We start from the raw sequence: 16,374 nt of genomic DNA, 5'->3' as shown, positions 1-16,374 counted from the left end.
AGCGGTGATCGATCTTTCCTGTGAAAGCACAAGAGCTATTAGGTTCGAGACAACACTCCCCTGTCCATAGCGTACTACATGGAATAGTACAAAAAGTAGCCCAATTGGAAATGGTTGCCTGATGTAGTAACCTGTGAAATTAATCTAAATGAAAGCCACCATCACTTTTGTAGTCACACTTTTATTGGTCTGTCACAGAACACCTCTAGTTGGCGTGCAGAGCCTTCCAGCGGGTCAGGGGGCCTCTGCTGGGGATGTACTTCACGCCACAGCCGTCGGAGATCAGACGCTTCTCAGCCATCATGTCGTCAAATTCAGAGGCGTTGAACTTGGTGAAGCCGTATTTCTTGGAAATATGGATCTGAGGGGGAGAACAATGAGAGAAGTCAGTTCAGACTTACAATAAGTAAAACTACAGGTCCAAGCTTGTGAAAGACACTTGGACACTATGGTGCATTTTGTCTCAGTGGTCCCTTAAAGCACTCAGCACCTCCCAGCTGAGGACATACACAACCACAGAGTCACTGTCTGCAGCCATTGCACACCAGAAACACACACCGCAGTGAGACCAGTCAGCTTAATAAGCTGCAGAGCTGTGCCATGACACCTTTTGGGATGCATGTCAACACAACTGACAAAGACAAATATAAGCCAGAGGCTTCAGTGTTGATGTGCTGCTTTACCTTCTGGCGCCCCGGGAACTTGAACTTGGCTCTGCGCAGAGCCTCCACCACATGCTCCTTGTTCTGAGCCTTGGTGCGTACAGACATGATCACCTGACCAATGTGCACACGGGCCACGGTGCCCTGGGGTTTACCGAAAGCCCCACGCATTCCAGTCTGGAGCCTGAGGATCAGAGGAGAGCCGATATGATGCCCGATTTGGCTCAAAAACCTTTATCTTTCAATAAGATCAGTCATCTGATCAACCCAGTACAACAAAGCCTCCACGCTAAATTACTTAGTGATTCTAAATTCCCATTTATAACATTTTGACAGCTATCTGCATGTGATTATGATTTGGTTATTGTCCATCAGACTCACCTATCAGCTCCAGCACAGGACAACATTTTGTTGATGCGGATCACATGGAAGGGATGCAGACGCATGCGGATGTGGAATCCATCCTTACCGCAGGTCTTCACCATGTACTTGTTGGCACAGATACGAGCAGCCTCCAGAGCTACAAGAGGGTGGTGAGAAATCAGAGTCAACCAGACATTAGTGTAATTACCTCAGCTTGTACCGAGACAGTTTGTCCAGCATTAGTGGGTGATTACTTTCCTTTTGTGCACCTCCCTCTATGTTGAGGGCATAGTCATTTCTAGAGATGCAATATAGATATTAGCAAGGACTAGCTCTAAGCAGCTTATTGTACACAATACTTATAATAAAACGAGTGTAAAAGCTTTGAGGTGATGCTATCACATGCCAATTTGATGGAATAACTTTAATATAACATCTAGACGGAGACATTCATACCAGTGTGACGTGTATCACGCAAAAGGGGGATGCAGTGGATTATCTATTATCATTGATAACATTTTGTCTCAGTGGTCCCTTAAAGCACTCAGCACCTCCCAGCTGAGGACATACACAACCACAGAGTCACTGTCTGCAGCCATTGCACACCAGAAACACACTGCAGTACAACTGGTCGGCTTAATAAGCTGCAGGGTTATAGATTATAGACATATTACTTTGTAATCAGAAAGACTGGTTTTAAATTCTAAAAGAAACCATTTCCTTATCATTCGAATTTTTTAATGTTTATATTGACTTCGGGACCGTTGAAATTATTTCACAGAACAGTGATGTTAAAATCTTCAGTCTGGAGCCTCGCTGTCATTAGTACGACTGATCAGTTGTTGAAAGTGCCATTAGTGCACCTCTGGTTTTTTCTGTATAAAGTGTCCACAGGTGGATGAACAGACCGTGACTAGAGCAAACCCTCTTAATATAATATACAGATAAATGCATCTTCCAGTATCATGGTTCATCAGACATACATGTGCATACACATGCCAAACCTCAGCAATATACACAACAAAAGTAACCCTTTAAAACAAAATGCATACCTACATACATGCACGTAATTACCTATAACATATGCATCCATGTGCACAACAGAAAGCAATGTATAAACAGAAATCTGCGACGTCAGAGGCAGAAGGGAAAATCAGATTTCAGTTTTTTTCCCTCATATCGAGACCTCCGTTCACCCAAAGGGGTTTCCAGTTATTCCAGCTCTGCTCAGGGTGAAGCTAGGATCAAACTTTGATGGTTATTTATTAAATTACAAATAATCTACAAATAAGATTAAGTGTAACAGGGTTCCCACTCTTTTCTACAAATCATTTGTCAGGATATTTCCAATGATGATCTAGCTGGTATGACAGACAGGGATCACATCAGACGCTGATATTGTTCCTCTCCGTGAAATTCTGATTTAAAAGACAAGCAGCTTCCAGCTATAACTTATCGATGAAATAATCTTTTGTGCTTAGAAATTACAAAATTATATAGAATATTATCATAAGAACTACCAGTTAGCAGCCAGCACCGACTTATATTTAATATAGTAATGTAACTTACATTATACAGATTCAGCCACTGAAGTTAATCATCCAACCTGGATGTGTTACCATGCAACTTGGTTTTTTTTGGGGGGTCCAGTGTTTCCACAACATAGGAGCTCATTCCAAATACTCTGACCCTCAATGTGACATGTACATGTATGTGTTAAGTCATGGTTCTTTACCTTCAGAAGACAGCTGTTCATACTCATCAGAGACCATGTGGCCACACAGGGGGAACTCATCTACCTTGGCCTTCTTCCTCCCCAAGTCAAAGATCCTGATCTTGGGATCTGCACACAAAGGAAAAAACAGTTATAAAAGCTTTGAAGTGATGCCATCACAGGCACATTTGATGGAATAACTTTAGTATAACATCTGGACGGAGACATTCATACCAGTGTGACTTGTATCACCCAAAAGGGGGAGGCAGTGGATTATCTATTATCATTGATAACATTTTGTCTCAGTGGTCCCTTAAAGCACTCAGCACCTCCCAGCTGAGGACATACACAACCACAGAGTCACTGTCTGCAGCCATTGCACACCAGAAACACACTGCAGTACAACTGGTCGGCTTAATAAGCTGCAGGGTTATAGATTATAGACATGATTACTTTGTAATAAAAAAGACTGTAAAATATTAAACTTTTACAACATACTACTTTTTAATCAAAATGATTTGTCCTAAATCCAAGGTTCAAAAAGACAGCTGCCATTTCAAACATAAGAACTTAAGTGCTAAAACAGGCTGCTGCCCTGACATCATACATTCTCACAACAGAGTATAGCTTACCAGGCACACCCCTGCAGAAGCGAGACTTTGGGTAGGGTTTGTTCTTGCAGTAACGATAGCTATGGAGACAGTGTTAAATGTTACCATTAACCCATACAGGACTTCAGATGCCTTTTAATGCCATCTTTTTTATTGTTAGTAATACTCTTTGCATGTCGTGGAGACGTATAATAATTGCATTTTCAGGAATGACCAAACACAGCTGGCTACTATAAATTTTAGTAAAACATAACATCCAGCAATAGCTCGGGCCATTTCTGACTAATGGTGCGTTCACACCAAAGCCCCTTAACAGACATCGCAACGCTGAGAAGTTGTTTAAATCAAAATGCATACTTATAAAAGGTGTAAGAGCTTTTTAAGTGATAACAAAAGGTGAATTTGATGGAACAACTTTAATATAACATCGGGACGGAGACATCCATACCAGTGTGACTTGTATCACCCAAAAGGGGGAGGCAGTGGATTATCTATTATCATTGATAACATTTTGTCTCAGTGGTCCCTTAAAGCACTCAGCACCTCCCAGCTGAGGACATACACAACCACAGAGTCACTGTCTGCAGCCATTGCACACCAGAAACACACTGCAGTACAACTGGTCGGCTTAATAAGCTGCAGGGTTATAGACATATTACTTTGTAATAAAAAAGACTAGCCCTAAATCGTAACAAACATATTTCTTATCATTTGTTAATGTTTACATCGACTTCGGGACCGCTGACATTACAGCGGAGCGGTGACGTTAAAATATGGCCAAGAAAACTGCACTCAGTACAATGCTACTAGTAACTCAGGTTAAATTTAATAAAGAGCTTATTTAAAAAAGGAGCCCCATTTGAGTGGACCGGTTTGCGCTAGCTCAATGCTAACTCAGGTTAGCTTAGGACGCCTTCAACGTGATAAAGATGGCGCTGAGCAGGAGCGTCTTTATGTACATGCGAGATAAAGACGAGCTTTAACTGCGATACATACTATGTAGCAGACGCATGTTTTCGAATCCTACAATGACACACGGTTCTCATTGAATCCACGATGCTAGTACGAGTGTTAGCATCGTGCACATGGTGCGAGTCGGAGCCGCTGCCATTTTACTCAAGAGGGACTAAACTGTTCTCAAACGATGGCTACAACTTACCATCGGGCTGGTCGGCGGCCCATTGTTGCGATCTATAAATGAATAGAATATGTATTATTTCGTTGAAACGAGGCAGATATTTCTGTTCTAGAAGTTTAAATCCGTCAATTTTACGGAGAGCCGACGAAAACACGCTCCCACCACGTACTCACCTAATGGCGGAAAGAAAGACGAGCTGACTTCCGCTTCCTCATATGGATAAGCTTGCCTGTGCGACATATATTTTATATTCATTTAGGTATTGTTTTTTGTTGTGGTAGGTATTTCGGTGATATAAAAGGGTCTGTATAACAAATATATATATATAGTATAAAAAAAGCATTGTAAAATAAATGTATTGCCAAACTACAAATGCATTTGAATGCTGGGAAGTGTAGTTTTATATGACCAAACTGCCGGCAGTCTCCCTTACATTCACCGTAAACTGAAACTTGAACCGTGACTTTTGTCTGATTGATCTGATTAGTCAATTAGTTTTGTACGAATCTGATTGATTCCGTACAAAACTAATTGACTAATACAAAATAATTCTGAAATATTAGGCCTCTGTATTAAACCGTTTTCGGCATAACTCCATAAGAGCAGCATTTGCCATCTCCCTTTTCACTATACACAAACACAAGTGTAATCTTATTTAGAGCTGTGTTCAAAGTTCAAGTTTCCATTGGGGGACAGCAAAGACGAACATTTACATACAAGTAAAAATGTGAGGTTCTTATACTTTATAGGCTACATAAGGCCTACCTACTCCTAAAGGAAAACTACGCCTATATTTTCAAAAGTAATACACAATCCTAAGGTCTAAGAGTGTCCAAAAATAATAGTAAACACTGTCCTAAATCCCAGACTAATGTGCTAATATCAAAATGATTGATGTCATTAAGTATAAAGTGGAACTGCTCCAAAGACAACAAATTGGGAAATATGTTACCAATGACACCGAGAGCCCCCATGGCATTGTTCTGAGTATATGGGTACACTTTCTTTTTCACAACTGAGAACACTACAGTAGAATAAAGGCAGGTCACACACGCGCACAAAACATTTGCTTTCGGTGGTGAAACAAATCTGCATCTTTGCATCTTCGCGTTCGCCTGTTTTTTCATGAACTTTCACATGCACATATATCGCCTTTTGCATTAAAGCTCATGTGGGTATAAAAAAGAAAACAAACATTCTTTGGGTCTTCCAAATCACTCTAATATAATACTATGAAGTATAATAGAAGTATAAATAATATAAAAATTAAGCAAACAGTAAAAAAACAACACCATAATAACAATATAGCAGTAATACAGTATTATTATAAATTCATCTAAGTAATAAAATGCACCCTGTTCCTTTTCATTTTACACCAACCAAGAGCTCCACAGCACTCCCTTACAAGTGCTTTGCTTTCATTGTCGATTTTACGGAATTACTCATGTTTAGTTTATTTTAGATAACTATTTCTTGCTTTTTAAGTATAGGTTTGCATTGTTCAATTTTGTCTTTAAACAGTATGGTGCCTGTATGTATACATTGTCATATAGTTGTTGTTTTTTTGCTTGTTTTCTTCATTCCTACTTTTTATGGCCATTAAAAGACGTTTTCCATACATTATTCTAATTTAAGTGATTGGGGTCAATATTCCAGGTTCAGAGGTTGACCTCAAGATGATATGAGTTAAAGTCGTTATTCTATCTTTTTTTACATTTTTTATTCCCTCCTTAGTGACACTAAGAGGGAGTGGTGTACTAATTTTGGAAGCCACCCACTTGATTTCTCTAATTCAGACTGCTGACGCCGACTATTAACTTCAGATACATTTTGCATACACACTGAATCTGTAATCCACACTGGAAGCATATTAGCAGGTGATATATGAACAGGAGAAGGATGGTTATAAACAGCAGAAACCATCAGGTTCAATGCACAAATGGGCATCTGACTATTGTGTTCAGACAGACAGACACAGAGAAATGACTCCATGTCCTGGTGGACAAGGCTCACAACCACAGTATTATCAGTGAATTGCATAGTTGCGATGGTGTAATTTCACACGACTGAGGTAATACCACACGACTGTGTGGGACCTCTGTGTTGCTGTATGATCTTTGACAGCGTCCCATTCACATTCACTTGCTGTGTCCCATCAGTTAAAAAAGAATAAAACCATCTAATCAGGGTGGTGTTATCACTTACATCCTTTAACTCCTCTAAAACAGATAGATTTCAACAGTATAAAACACTGAACTTAAATCAACAAATACAATGAAAGCTTAGACTTGTGTTTTTAAGGCGCAGTGGTCCTTTGGAGAACCCAATGCACTCTACAAAATGGCCTCTAGACGTCCCTATTGCACCAAATATAGATACAGACCCTGCCTCTCTGTGCCCTACTTTCCTAATTCTTAAAAAGGAACAATGAGCTCATATCAAAACTCTTGAAATGCAGAACATGTGTTGCTCTTTCGCTGGGGAATGTTAGGAATCCTGACTTAGTTCAGACGTCCGCTCCGACATCACTCAGCATACCAAGGTTTGTGAAACATATCTGAGGCCCCGGGAGGATTATGAGGGTTATGTACGTGTGTCGAATAAATCACAACGTCATCTTTAAATTTAGTTTGTGAAAGACGTTGCTGTTCCATCAAACTTTTACATTTGTAAATGGACCTGCATGAGTAAAGGTACTTAATCTACAGATTAGTCTACAAATGAATAAATGATATCCTTGTGCAAACACAGTCAGTTCACTACAGCCCTGATTAGGAAGTGGCACTGCTTGGTGAGTGGCAGAGCGGATATCTGTCAGGATAAGCATCTGAACTGTGATCCCTGTATGTGAAGGTCATCTACCAGCTGTGCTCCTCCTCCCTATCTTGTCCAGTCCTTCCGTTCTGTCTGAATCTCCGCCAGACGTCTCTGCGTCTGACTAAACCTCACTGAAGGGCAACGATGACAGTGTGACGATGGAAAGGGAGCAAAGACCAAAAATGGTCCTGCAGCATGGGCCTGTTTCTGGTGACCAATGACACACACACACACACACACACACACGCGTACACACACACACACACACACACACACACACACACACACACACACACACACACACACACACACACACACACATACACACACACACACACACACACACACACACACAGCAACAGAAATAGCCTGCTAGTTTTTCCAGACAAGAGCTAAAAGCAGGACTATTCTCCAATTTAAATCCAGGACGGCACTCATATGTATAAATGAGTTTATTTCCTTCACTAACACACACAAACAAGGTAGTGATAAATAATGTGTTTTGATATTTTGGGGAAATCACTTATTATTACTCTTTGCCTAAAGTTAAATGAGAGGATCAGTACGACTGTTGTGTCTGTAAGCTAAATACCAAGCTAACCAGGAGACTTAGCTTAGTTTAGCATAAAGACTTGAAAGAGCTTTGGTTCCTCACAAACACTACACATTGGCAACACAGTACTTTTTATTGGCCTCTTTATGGTCTGGATGTTTTGAGTTTGAATGTTCTTTTGCTGAACAGATTGGGTCTTAAATGGCTTGTACTGGTGATTCAGGACATCTGTCTCTAAGGTACAAACACAATTGACCTTTCACACTAGACTGCTGTTATCAAGTGTTTCACTAATTAATTATGTCATAACTTTGAAATAATGTTGAGTTTGAAAACCCTTTATAAATTACACTTCATAATTATGTTGACATTATCCTGTTTGACACTGCAATTTGAATTATAGGCTAACAATATTCTAACCATTAAAGCAAACTGGCTACTGATTCTATTGTGTAACATGACAATATCTACATGAACATCTTAAATTATGTTAATTATTTTCATACTGAGCCTGTCCTCATTCCTATGTTTAGCAGGTCTCTTTATTCTGCTGCTGACGCTGATGAAAATGATAGACTTTCATATATGGATCTCTGAGAGCAGGATTTGTAGCCTCATATGGTATGCATAAATGATGCTACTTAACTCTCATTTAAACACAGGTGGCATTCAACATGTTAACGCTGGTCATTTCCACAGTTATCTGAGGTTAGGAGAGTCTTCTGAGTCTGATGTGTCTCACTGGTATGAGCCAACAGAACAAGTAAAAGAGAGTTAAGATAAGAATGCCAAAATATTTCTGCATGAGGTTAGATGATTTGTTGCTTATGGGGTTTTCTGTTGGATTATTTCTTGGTAGGCGCATCAAGTTTCTCCAGGAACTCCAGAAAATGTGATGTTAATGAGTGAGTGAGGAGATTGTATAGATATTTTGTACCTTTGGACATAACCAGGCTAGCTGCCCCCCGTTCTTGGATTTAACTTAAAATATATTGTTTTCTTTACTCATGCAATAAAGCAAATTAGTTTATTTCCCAAAATATAGAATTATTTCTTTAACAGGAATATTGTTGAAACAAAAGGTTTATTTTTCGGACAACCTATATCGTGTCAAAAACGTATCTGGAGGAAGACTGCACCTAATTAGGGTCCGAGTCACTGATGAAGTCAGTCCAAGAGGACCCTATTGAAATTGCTAGGGGTATTCTTATTCTTCTGATCTTTACGGTCTGAGCGACTGACGAAATTGCTAGGATTCTTATTGAAATTGTTAGGGGTATTATTCTTCTTCTTCTGATCTTTATTTTTGTACATTGTGCGCATTTTGGGGGTATCTGCGAATGTCGAAAAGTCACCAAATGAATATAGACGTATGATAAAGGAGTCAATTTTTTAAATCTTTTAGTTGTTCTATAGCGCCCCCCTCAAAGTTTGACTGGCGACGCCCCTCACCCAGAATGCCCGATTGACTTGAAATTGTTCACACATGTCCATCTCTACCTGCTCTATAAAAAAGCTTCTCAGACCCCTAAGGGCCGCCTAGATTAGATTTTCCGCCATTTTGAATTGTGTGAAAAACACATAATTGACCGCCTTTACTACATGCTGGGTCCAAACCATACAATAATTGACATCAATCAGATCATTGAAGCCAGATGACCTAGAATATGTCAACCGTTTTATGATATCTCATTGTGGTAAGGATCTATGGCCCAATGAACATCTTAGGGGCGTGTCTTGTTTTTCAATGCTCATATCTTCAACACTATTGGGACTAATCACTCGAAATTTGCGCATTTGTGCATATTGCAACCCTTAAAATGCAAAAAAATTGTACGATTTGAACACTAGGGGGCGCTACAATAATTTGCAGAATTTTGGGCGTTTTGGGCGTTTTCTGCTTGTTTTTGGCACTTTTCGCCATTACACATTTAAGGTTATCCGATTAAAAATGATCCGATCAACTTCAATCTTCTTTCCAGGATGATCTAAAGGTCTTGAAGATGATTATTCCGAAAAAAACAGACTTTTCACCGCTTCTCACTTGACGTTGCATGTATTTGTTCACATTCTCATTGCGCCACCTACTGGCTCAACTGGACTTGCTCAAATCTGCCCCAAACTTGTCATTATTGTTACAAGTCACGGCCTGAGGAAATCAACAAGCTTATTTTTACTCATAGTCACAGCGCCACCTACTGGCTCAACTGGACTTGCTTGAATCTGCCCCAAACTTGTCGTGCTTGTTACAAGTCACGGCCTGAGGATATAGAGAAGCTTATTTTCCCTCATAGTCGAAGCGCCACCTACTGGCGTAAGAAAATCAGCGTTAAGTGACAAACGGTAAAACGTCCAACCGGCGGCCCTGCGTTCTCGGCCGAGTGGGCCGGCGACATCCGACTGGCGCAGATGAGTGTGGACCCGTTCATTGCTGCTCGCAGCTTTAATTATCTATTGTAGTCTCCTTTTCGAAGATCATCCACTAAATGCCTGATAAGTATGCAGATTAGCGACTCTAAATGTAGAATAATGTGGAAGAACAAACACATTTCCTGATGGTTAAAACAATGACTTCTGCTCTCTTGACAACCTAAATGGAGAAATAAAACAAAACATCAACAGTGAATGGCTCATACTTCCACTGCCACAGCCACACCCTCACACAAACACACACTAACCTCACTGACCAGTGTGACAGATGAGGGCGTGGTGTGTTACTCTCAATATGGAAATGTGTTTGGGAGGTGCATGTTATCGCTGTGAGTGTGTGTGGGCAGTGCCTGTGTGTGTGTTTAATGAAGTTCACGTCAGGAACAGCATCATTTTGTCCACTAAGCAAAGGACAGAGAATAAAACAAGAGCATGGCGTCTTTAGGGCTGCATGAACACAGTGAAAGAGAATGTATGGAGAGATGAGTGGGGTCATAAAGTACTGCTCACACATTTAATGTCAAGCATATGTCTCTATACAGTATATCTGTATGTGTGTGTCTCCATATATATCAATTCAATTGTCACCTACAGCAAAGTATTCTCTGTTTGGAATTGTGCAACAGACTCTGGCCAGGTTTGGTCTCTGTTTACATTTCAGTCATTTTGTTGAGAGTAACAAACCAGCTTCTTAGTTACGAGACAAGACCCCTCCAACAGCACCAGGGCAGCGCGTCGGCTCCTTTTTCAAAGCTGCTTTTAAGTCCTTTCAATATACAATTTAGGTCTAATACTGAAATGAAATATTCATGGTTGGATAAATGAATGGATGGGTGGGTGGTTGGGTGGATGGATAGGTTGATGGGTTGGTGGTAAAAAATAAGATAATAAAACAAAGGAAGTTGACTCCATGATATAATCCTCAGACCCGCAAATTAAAGCAAACATGGAGAAAGCTTGAAAGCATATGGCGTTCCACCAATTTCGAAGAATCTTGCTTAGTTTGGTGAGATAGCCTTAAAACATATGATAATGCCAGAGCAGCCTATTACTCATCAGTAATAGAGAAAAATAAGAACAACCCCAGGTTTCTCTTTAGCACTGTAGCCAGACTGACACAGTCACAGCTCTGTGGAGCCGTGTATTCATATAGACCTCAGTAGTAATTCAATTCAATTCAATTTCAATTCAGTTTATTTTGTATAGCCCAATATCACAAATTACAAATTTGCCTCAGAGGGCTTTACAATCTGTACACATACGACATCCCTGTCCCAGGACCTCACATTGGATCAGGAAAAACTTCCCAAAAATAACCTTTGACAGGGAAAAAAGGGAAGAAACCTTCAGGAGAGCAACAGAGGAGGATCCCTCTCCCCGGATGGACAGAAGCAATAGATGTCATGTGTACAGAATGAACAGAGTTACAGAGTTACATAAACACATTACATCAATATGACAATGTATGAATGGAACTCCAATCCATGAAACAGAAGGAGGTAGAGAGGAGGGGGGGCGGGGCACATCAGCAGGGGCAAGGCAGGAGGCCGGCTCACCAGGCAGGAGGCCTGGTCTGATGGACCCTATGAGATGTGAAGTCACAAAGACTCCGGGGAGGAAGCAGAGTTAGTAAGGTGCAATGGAGAGACATGAAGAGAGAAGAAGAGAGGGGGGGCTCAGTATATCCTAAAACGTCCCCCAGCAGCCTATAGGCCTAGAGCAGCATATCTAACTATAAGCACTATTAAAGAGGAAAGTATTATCACTCTTAAATTTGGTGACTGTCTGCCCCCCCGGACTGAAAGTGTAAGCTAGTTCCATAAAAGAGGAGCTTGATAACTGACATATCCCAACAGGGGGTCTTAATCAGAGGGCTTAATAACCCTATAAGAGAGGAACTGGTAGTGAGGGATGACTCTGAGAGTATTGAGGCCCTCTTGCTGCCAGACTGGAGGGTCGCCTTAATGAGTTTAGGAAGAAGAGACCTAGCCGCCCTTTTAGTTTACCACCCCCTCCTGGGTGGTAAACTCCACTCCACTCTCCACTCTCGTTCAGAACCAACAGTCCCTCTCCCTACGTGTGTTGGTGGATTCGGGAGCGGATGACAGCTTTATCGACGTCAAACTCGTTTCTCAAACCGGAATCTCCTGCCAGCCGCTCAACACTCCTCTCCGTGCTCATGCTCTAAACGGAGGACTTCTCGCTCATGTGACCCACATCACGGAACCACTACCCCTGGTATTGTTGGGTATGAAGTCATTCAGTTTCATATTATACCATCTCCTCAAACCCCCATAGTTCTTCATAAAACTCCACAATTCCCACATTGACTGGTCCAAGAATAAGGTTCAGAGCTGGACATTAACTAACAGCTGAATCCAGAGTTATTTTCCTCGGCACAATGAACGCGCATCAGACCCTCACTTCAGCTTGTGTCATGTTCGCTGTCACCAGACTATGAAACAGCGCCGCAGGAGTTGCAATTGGGACCGATCAATCTTCAATGGGATTCTGTCTTAAAGGAGAAGTTCAACTCCCTTAAACTGGATGAGTTTTATGCGTAACTAAAAACATCAGGAGGATGGCACAGAGGATGCAGGTGTTGTTTGGCTCCACCTCTGTGTGAGAGCAGACGTTCAGCGTGATGGACATCAACAAATCAGCCACAGATCCCAGTTAACTGATGGACACCTCAGATCTGTCCTGAGAATTGCCACAACCAAACTGACACCATGGCAAAAAAAGGGTGACCAACAACACTGTTCCAACTGAAATGAAATGTAAGTTTTCTTTACTTTATAGTTAATGGCTTTTACTTGTAATTTATATTAGTTCACACAAACCCTCTCCATCCATCTGATACAGGCTCGGCATGTCTGTCAAATGTTGCCCACCTCTGCACTAGAGCACCAAACATGGGGTAATACACCGATGAAAATAGTCCCCAACCAATGCACAAAAACTGCGGCAGGAATGAGTCCAAAACCCAGAAACAAGTCAGCATGTTTGTATTTCCAGTTCCCTCGTCTCAATACCAATGTTTTTTTAATGGGTTTCTGGTTAGAAATAAGGTTTGTGGTTAACAAGAGCTTTATTGATATAAAATACATCATAGATACCCTTCAATATTAGCTTTTCACTTACTATGTTGATTTTATTTACACTTCAAATATCATAATGTGTTCATTTGGGAAGATGATCTTGCTGAAGAAAACATGTGAAAAACATTTATTTGCCAAAATGTTTGACAAGGGAAAAAAAATCCCAATGGCTTTTAATGGAGGGAACCAGGGGAGTGCTAACTTCCTCATTGGCCAACAAAATGCATCATCCCTTCTGCACTCTTTCCTCCTGTTTGAATAATGTTTTAACATTTAAAAAAAAAAAACATTTTATATGAAACAATAGTAGGTTGAGGTGTGTTTAAAGATATCCTTCTTCAGGAAGAACCAATGGGCTTGAGATGGGAGAGTTGGAAAGTATTCTGAGACGGATTTGGGGGTTTTGGTCTTATAGGAAAATAGGTAAAATAGAAAATAATGCCAGCCTTATCAATACTGCCACAAGTCCAGGCCTGGACTCTCAATCACACAGTGTGTGAGCATGTGGATGTTCTATGATGTTAGGCAATTCTGTTTTTCCATTTTTTAAAGCAGGAGAAGCACATTAATCAGAATTAGCTGATGTGTCTTGTGCAACTCAGTTTTGCTGCGGTGGCATCTGATGCCCATACTGTTGATGAGGAAGTGAAAATGCCATGGCCACGGAAAACCTAAGCAAGTGAGTCTGACTTATTCCTTTTGATTTGTTCTGTTTATTCTCTGAGTTTCCTGCACTATGATGACCTCACACCAGCCATTATCAACAGGTTTACAGTAAACATGAAATATCCAGAAAAAGATATCTGGGCGAAACATCTGCCATGGTGTGCTTCCTCATAGATTTAGCAGTGTACTAAGTAAACTGTAGATAGGAAGCTTGTCTTAGAACCCAACTATGTCTTCTGAAATCTGTTGAGACGTGTCCACCCCCCACTCCCGATTTCAATTTTGGTGCATTCATGTGTTGCCAAAGCAAAGACAGAAGATGCAGGGGGAACAAAAGACAGAAAAGACAAAGACACAAAATCACCTACAATGTATAAAACATGTATTATTTATAATTATGTATTGTATCTTAAATCACATAATACTGCAATACTTTGATCTCCCTCTCCGCAGGTCATGTCTCTGCAGGTCTGTGCGTCAGGCTCAACAGCCTCAGTAATGAGATCATATGATGTCATGCAGTTCACGCAGGAGCAGCCCTCCGATCAGTCTGGCTGGATCCGAGAGAGAGAGAGAGAGAGAGAGAGAGAGAGATTGTTAAGGGTCTTTATTTCTCAATCAAATCAGTTTACAGTTTTTCTGTTCATTAAAAAAAAAAAAACACTAAATCATGCAATACAAACAAACAATACCAAGAAATCATTAGTAAAGAAAAAAACACAACTCATGAGTTTGGAACCAGAGCAACCAGGATTGAGGTGCACCAGATACCTGTTTGTAGCTATGGCCCCGCATGTACAATCCTCCACTGGAGGTCTCCTGTCAGTTTGTCTACAGGGGGCTTGTACAGGGACCGCCAACAGCTACCTCGGTCCACCTCGACACCCTCACCCCTGCCAGAGAACGCAAGTTAGAGACCTTCACATTGGCCTGGTACGCTGCTTTCCTCCCCAAAGTCTCAAAGTCCCCCAGCTGGGGTGTCTTTAGAGACAGCAGGGTGTCCTCCTCCTCCTTCCACTGTCCAATCGCAGGACAAAGAACCAGGGGTGGGAAGACATACTCACATTCATCGTCCCATTGGTCAGATACTGTGGGGTCCCCAACAAATGGTCTGAGGGCTTCTGGCAGAGAAGCACAGACCTCCTCCACCAGCCTGAGCGGCAGCCTGCTGAACAGGATGTTGATCAGCTCCATGTAGCTGCTCCCAAACAGCGGCTCCTCAAAGAGCCACATCCCTGTTGTCGTCACAGCTCTCCGGTGGACTGTAAAAACCTGCCACGCCTGTAAGACGGACTGGTAAAATGGTGTCAGACCAGTTAAATCTACTGAATGGGGCTAAAGTAGAAACAGGTATTTGTCATACCCTAAGCTTTCAGCCTTCTTCAACAGCAGCAGACAGTATCAGTCCATCCCTCCTGAACCGGTAGGTACAGCACCACAGATCTCAGCCAGTGAAGCCCGGACCAGAAGAAGTCCTCAACTGCCCTCTGGATTCTTTCAATCAGGCCCTGTGGTGGAGGTAGGACTACAAGTCTGTGCCAAAGGGTCGAGGCAACCAAGTTATTGACAATTAGGATCCTCCTCCTTTCTTGATCTAATGATATAACACCACCATCAATATTATACAGTTTACAAAGATCCAATAAGTCTCTCATGAGAAAAATGTTGTCCATGATGGACCTGTCCGGTACGCAGTAAGACTGGTCTTTGTGGATTATAGTCCCTAGAACGTTCTTAAGCCGGTTAGCTTAAATAAGTTTATAGTCTGTGCATAACAACACTACCGGTTTCCAGTTTTTAGGGTAACAGTGACAGTACTGCATGCCGACATGTTGCCGGTAACAGGCCTGTCTGTGAACACTCCTGCAGCACCTCCCACAGGTCGACTCCCAAACACTTCCAGAAGTGCTTTTAGAAGTCTGCCGTCCAGTCCAGGAGCTCTCCCAGCAGCCATCTGACCCACAGCAGCGGTCAGCTCCTCCAGGGAGATGCTGGCATCCAGGACAGCTCTGTCCTTGGGGCCTAGCTGAAGAAGGTCCTGAAGCAGCTCGACAACACTCTCTCCATGGTTGTCCTCCTTCCTGAAGAGGGCGCTGTAGAAGCTTAGGGCATGTTGTCTCATTTCAACCGAGTCAGTCGTCATCTCTCCATCAGGGAGGCGAAGAGACACCATTTGTTTGGTCCCAGAGACGGACTTCTCCAGATTGAAGAAATAAGAAGTAGGAGCATCCATGTCCCTAACACTGGTGAACCTTGAGCTGACCAAAGCCCCCTTAGCGCGTTCTTGTAAAAATGAACCTAGTTGTTGTTTCTTCTGCT

The 16,374-nt window shown here is 41.7% G+C and overlaps 1 protein-coding gene and 4 non-coding genes across 5 annotated transcripts; all 5 read right to left on the bottom strand.

The window, feature by feature from the left end:
* Positions 1-161: 161 nt before the first annotated feature.
* On the bottom strand, positions 162-4,665 carry rpl10 (ribosomal protein L10). Its single transcript, XM_034536289.1, has 6 exons — positions 4,510-4,665; positions 3,372-3,430; positions 2,761-2,868; positions 1,044-1,182; positions 684-846; positions 162-361 (listed from the first exon to the last, which is right to left on the bottom strand). The coding sequence occupies exons 1-6, from the start codon at positions 4,530-4,532 to the stop codon at positions 206-208; spliced, it is 648 nt and encodes a 215-aa protein (XP_034392180.1). The 5' UTR covers positions 4,533-4,665; the 3' UTR covers positions 162-205.
* On the bottom strand, positions 457-591 carry LOC117734231. The gene has a single exon (XR_004609802.1). It is a non-coding gene; the product is annotated as a small nucleolar RNA SNORA70 (small nucleolar RNA).
* On the bottom strand, positions 1,543-1,675 carry LOC117734221. The gene has a single exon (XR_004609792.1). It is a non-coding gene; the product is annotated as a small nucleolar RNA SNORA70 (small nucleolar RNA).
* LOC117734233 lies at positions 3,035-3,167 on the bottom strand. The gene has a single exon (XR_004609804.1). It is a non-coding gene; the product is annotated as a small nucleolar RNA SNORA70 (small nucleolar RNA).
* LOC117734232 lies at positions 3,860-3,992 on the bottom strand. The gene has a single exon (XR_004609803.1). It is a non-coding gene; the product is annotated as a small nucleolar RNA SNORA70 (small nucleolar RNA).
* Positions 4,666-16,374: the final 11,709 nt, after the last annotated feature.

Source organism: Cyclopterus lumpus, chromosome 7, assembly GCF_009769545.1.
Source record: "Cyclopterus lumpus isolate fCycLum1 chromosome 7, fCycLum1.pri, whole genome shotgun sequence".
NCBI classification, from domain to species: Eukaryota; Metazoa; Chordata; class Actinopteri; order Perciformes; family Cyclopteridae; genus Cyclopterus; species Cyclopterus lumpus.
The sequence above is the reverse complement of the archived record's forward strand: the minus strand, read 5'-3'. Positions and strand labels throughout refer to the sequence as shown.

Excerpts from the sequence above, each read along its gene's own strand:
- rpl10 (XM_034536289.1), bottom strand. The coding sequence starts at position 4,532 with ATGGGCCGCCGACCAGCCCGATG. Across the intron at positions 847-1,043 it reads TCCTGTGCTGGAGCTGATAG|GCTCCAGACTGGAATGCGTG; the intron begins GTGAGTCTGATG and ends TCTGATCCTCAG. Across the intron at positions 362-683 it reads AGTTCCCGGGGCGCCAGAAG|ATCCATATTTCCAAGAAATA; the intron begins GTAAAGCAGCAC and ends TCTCCCCCTCAG.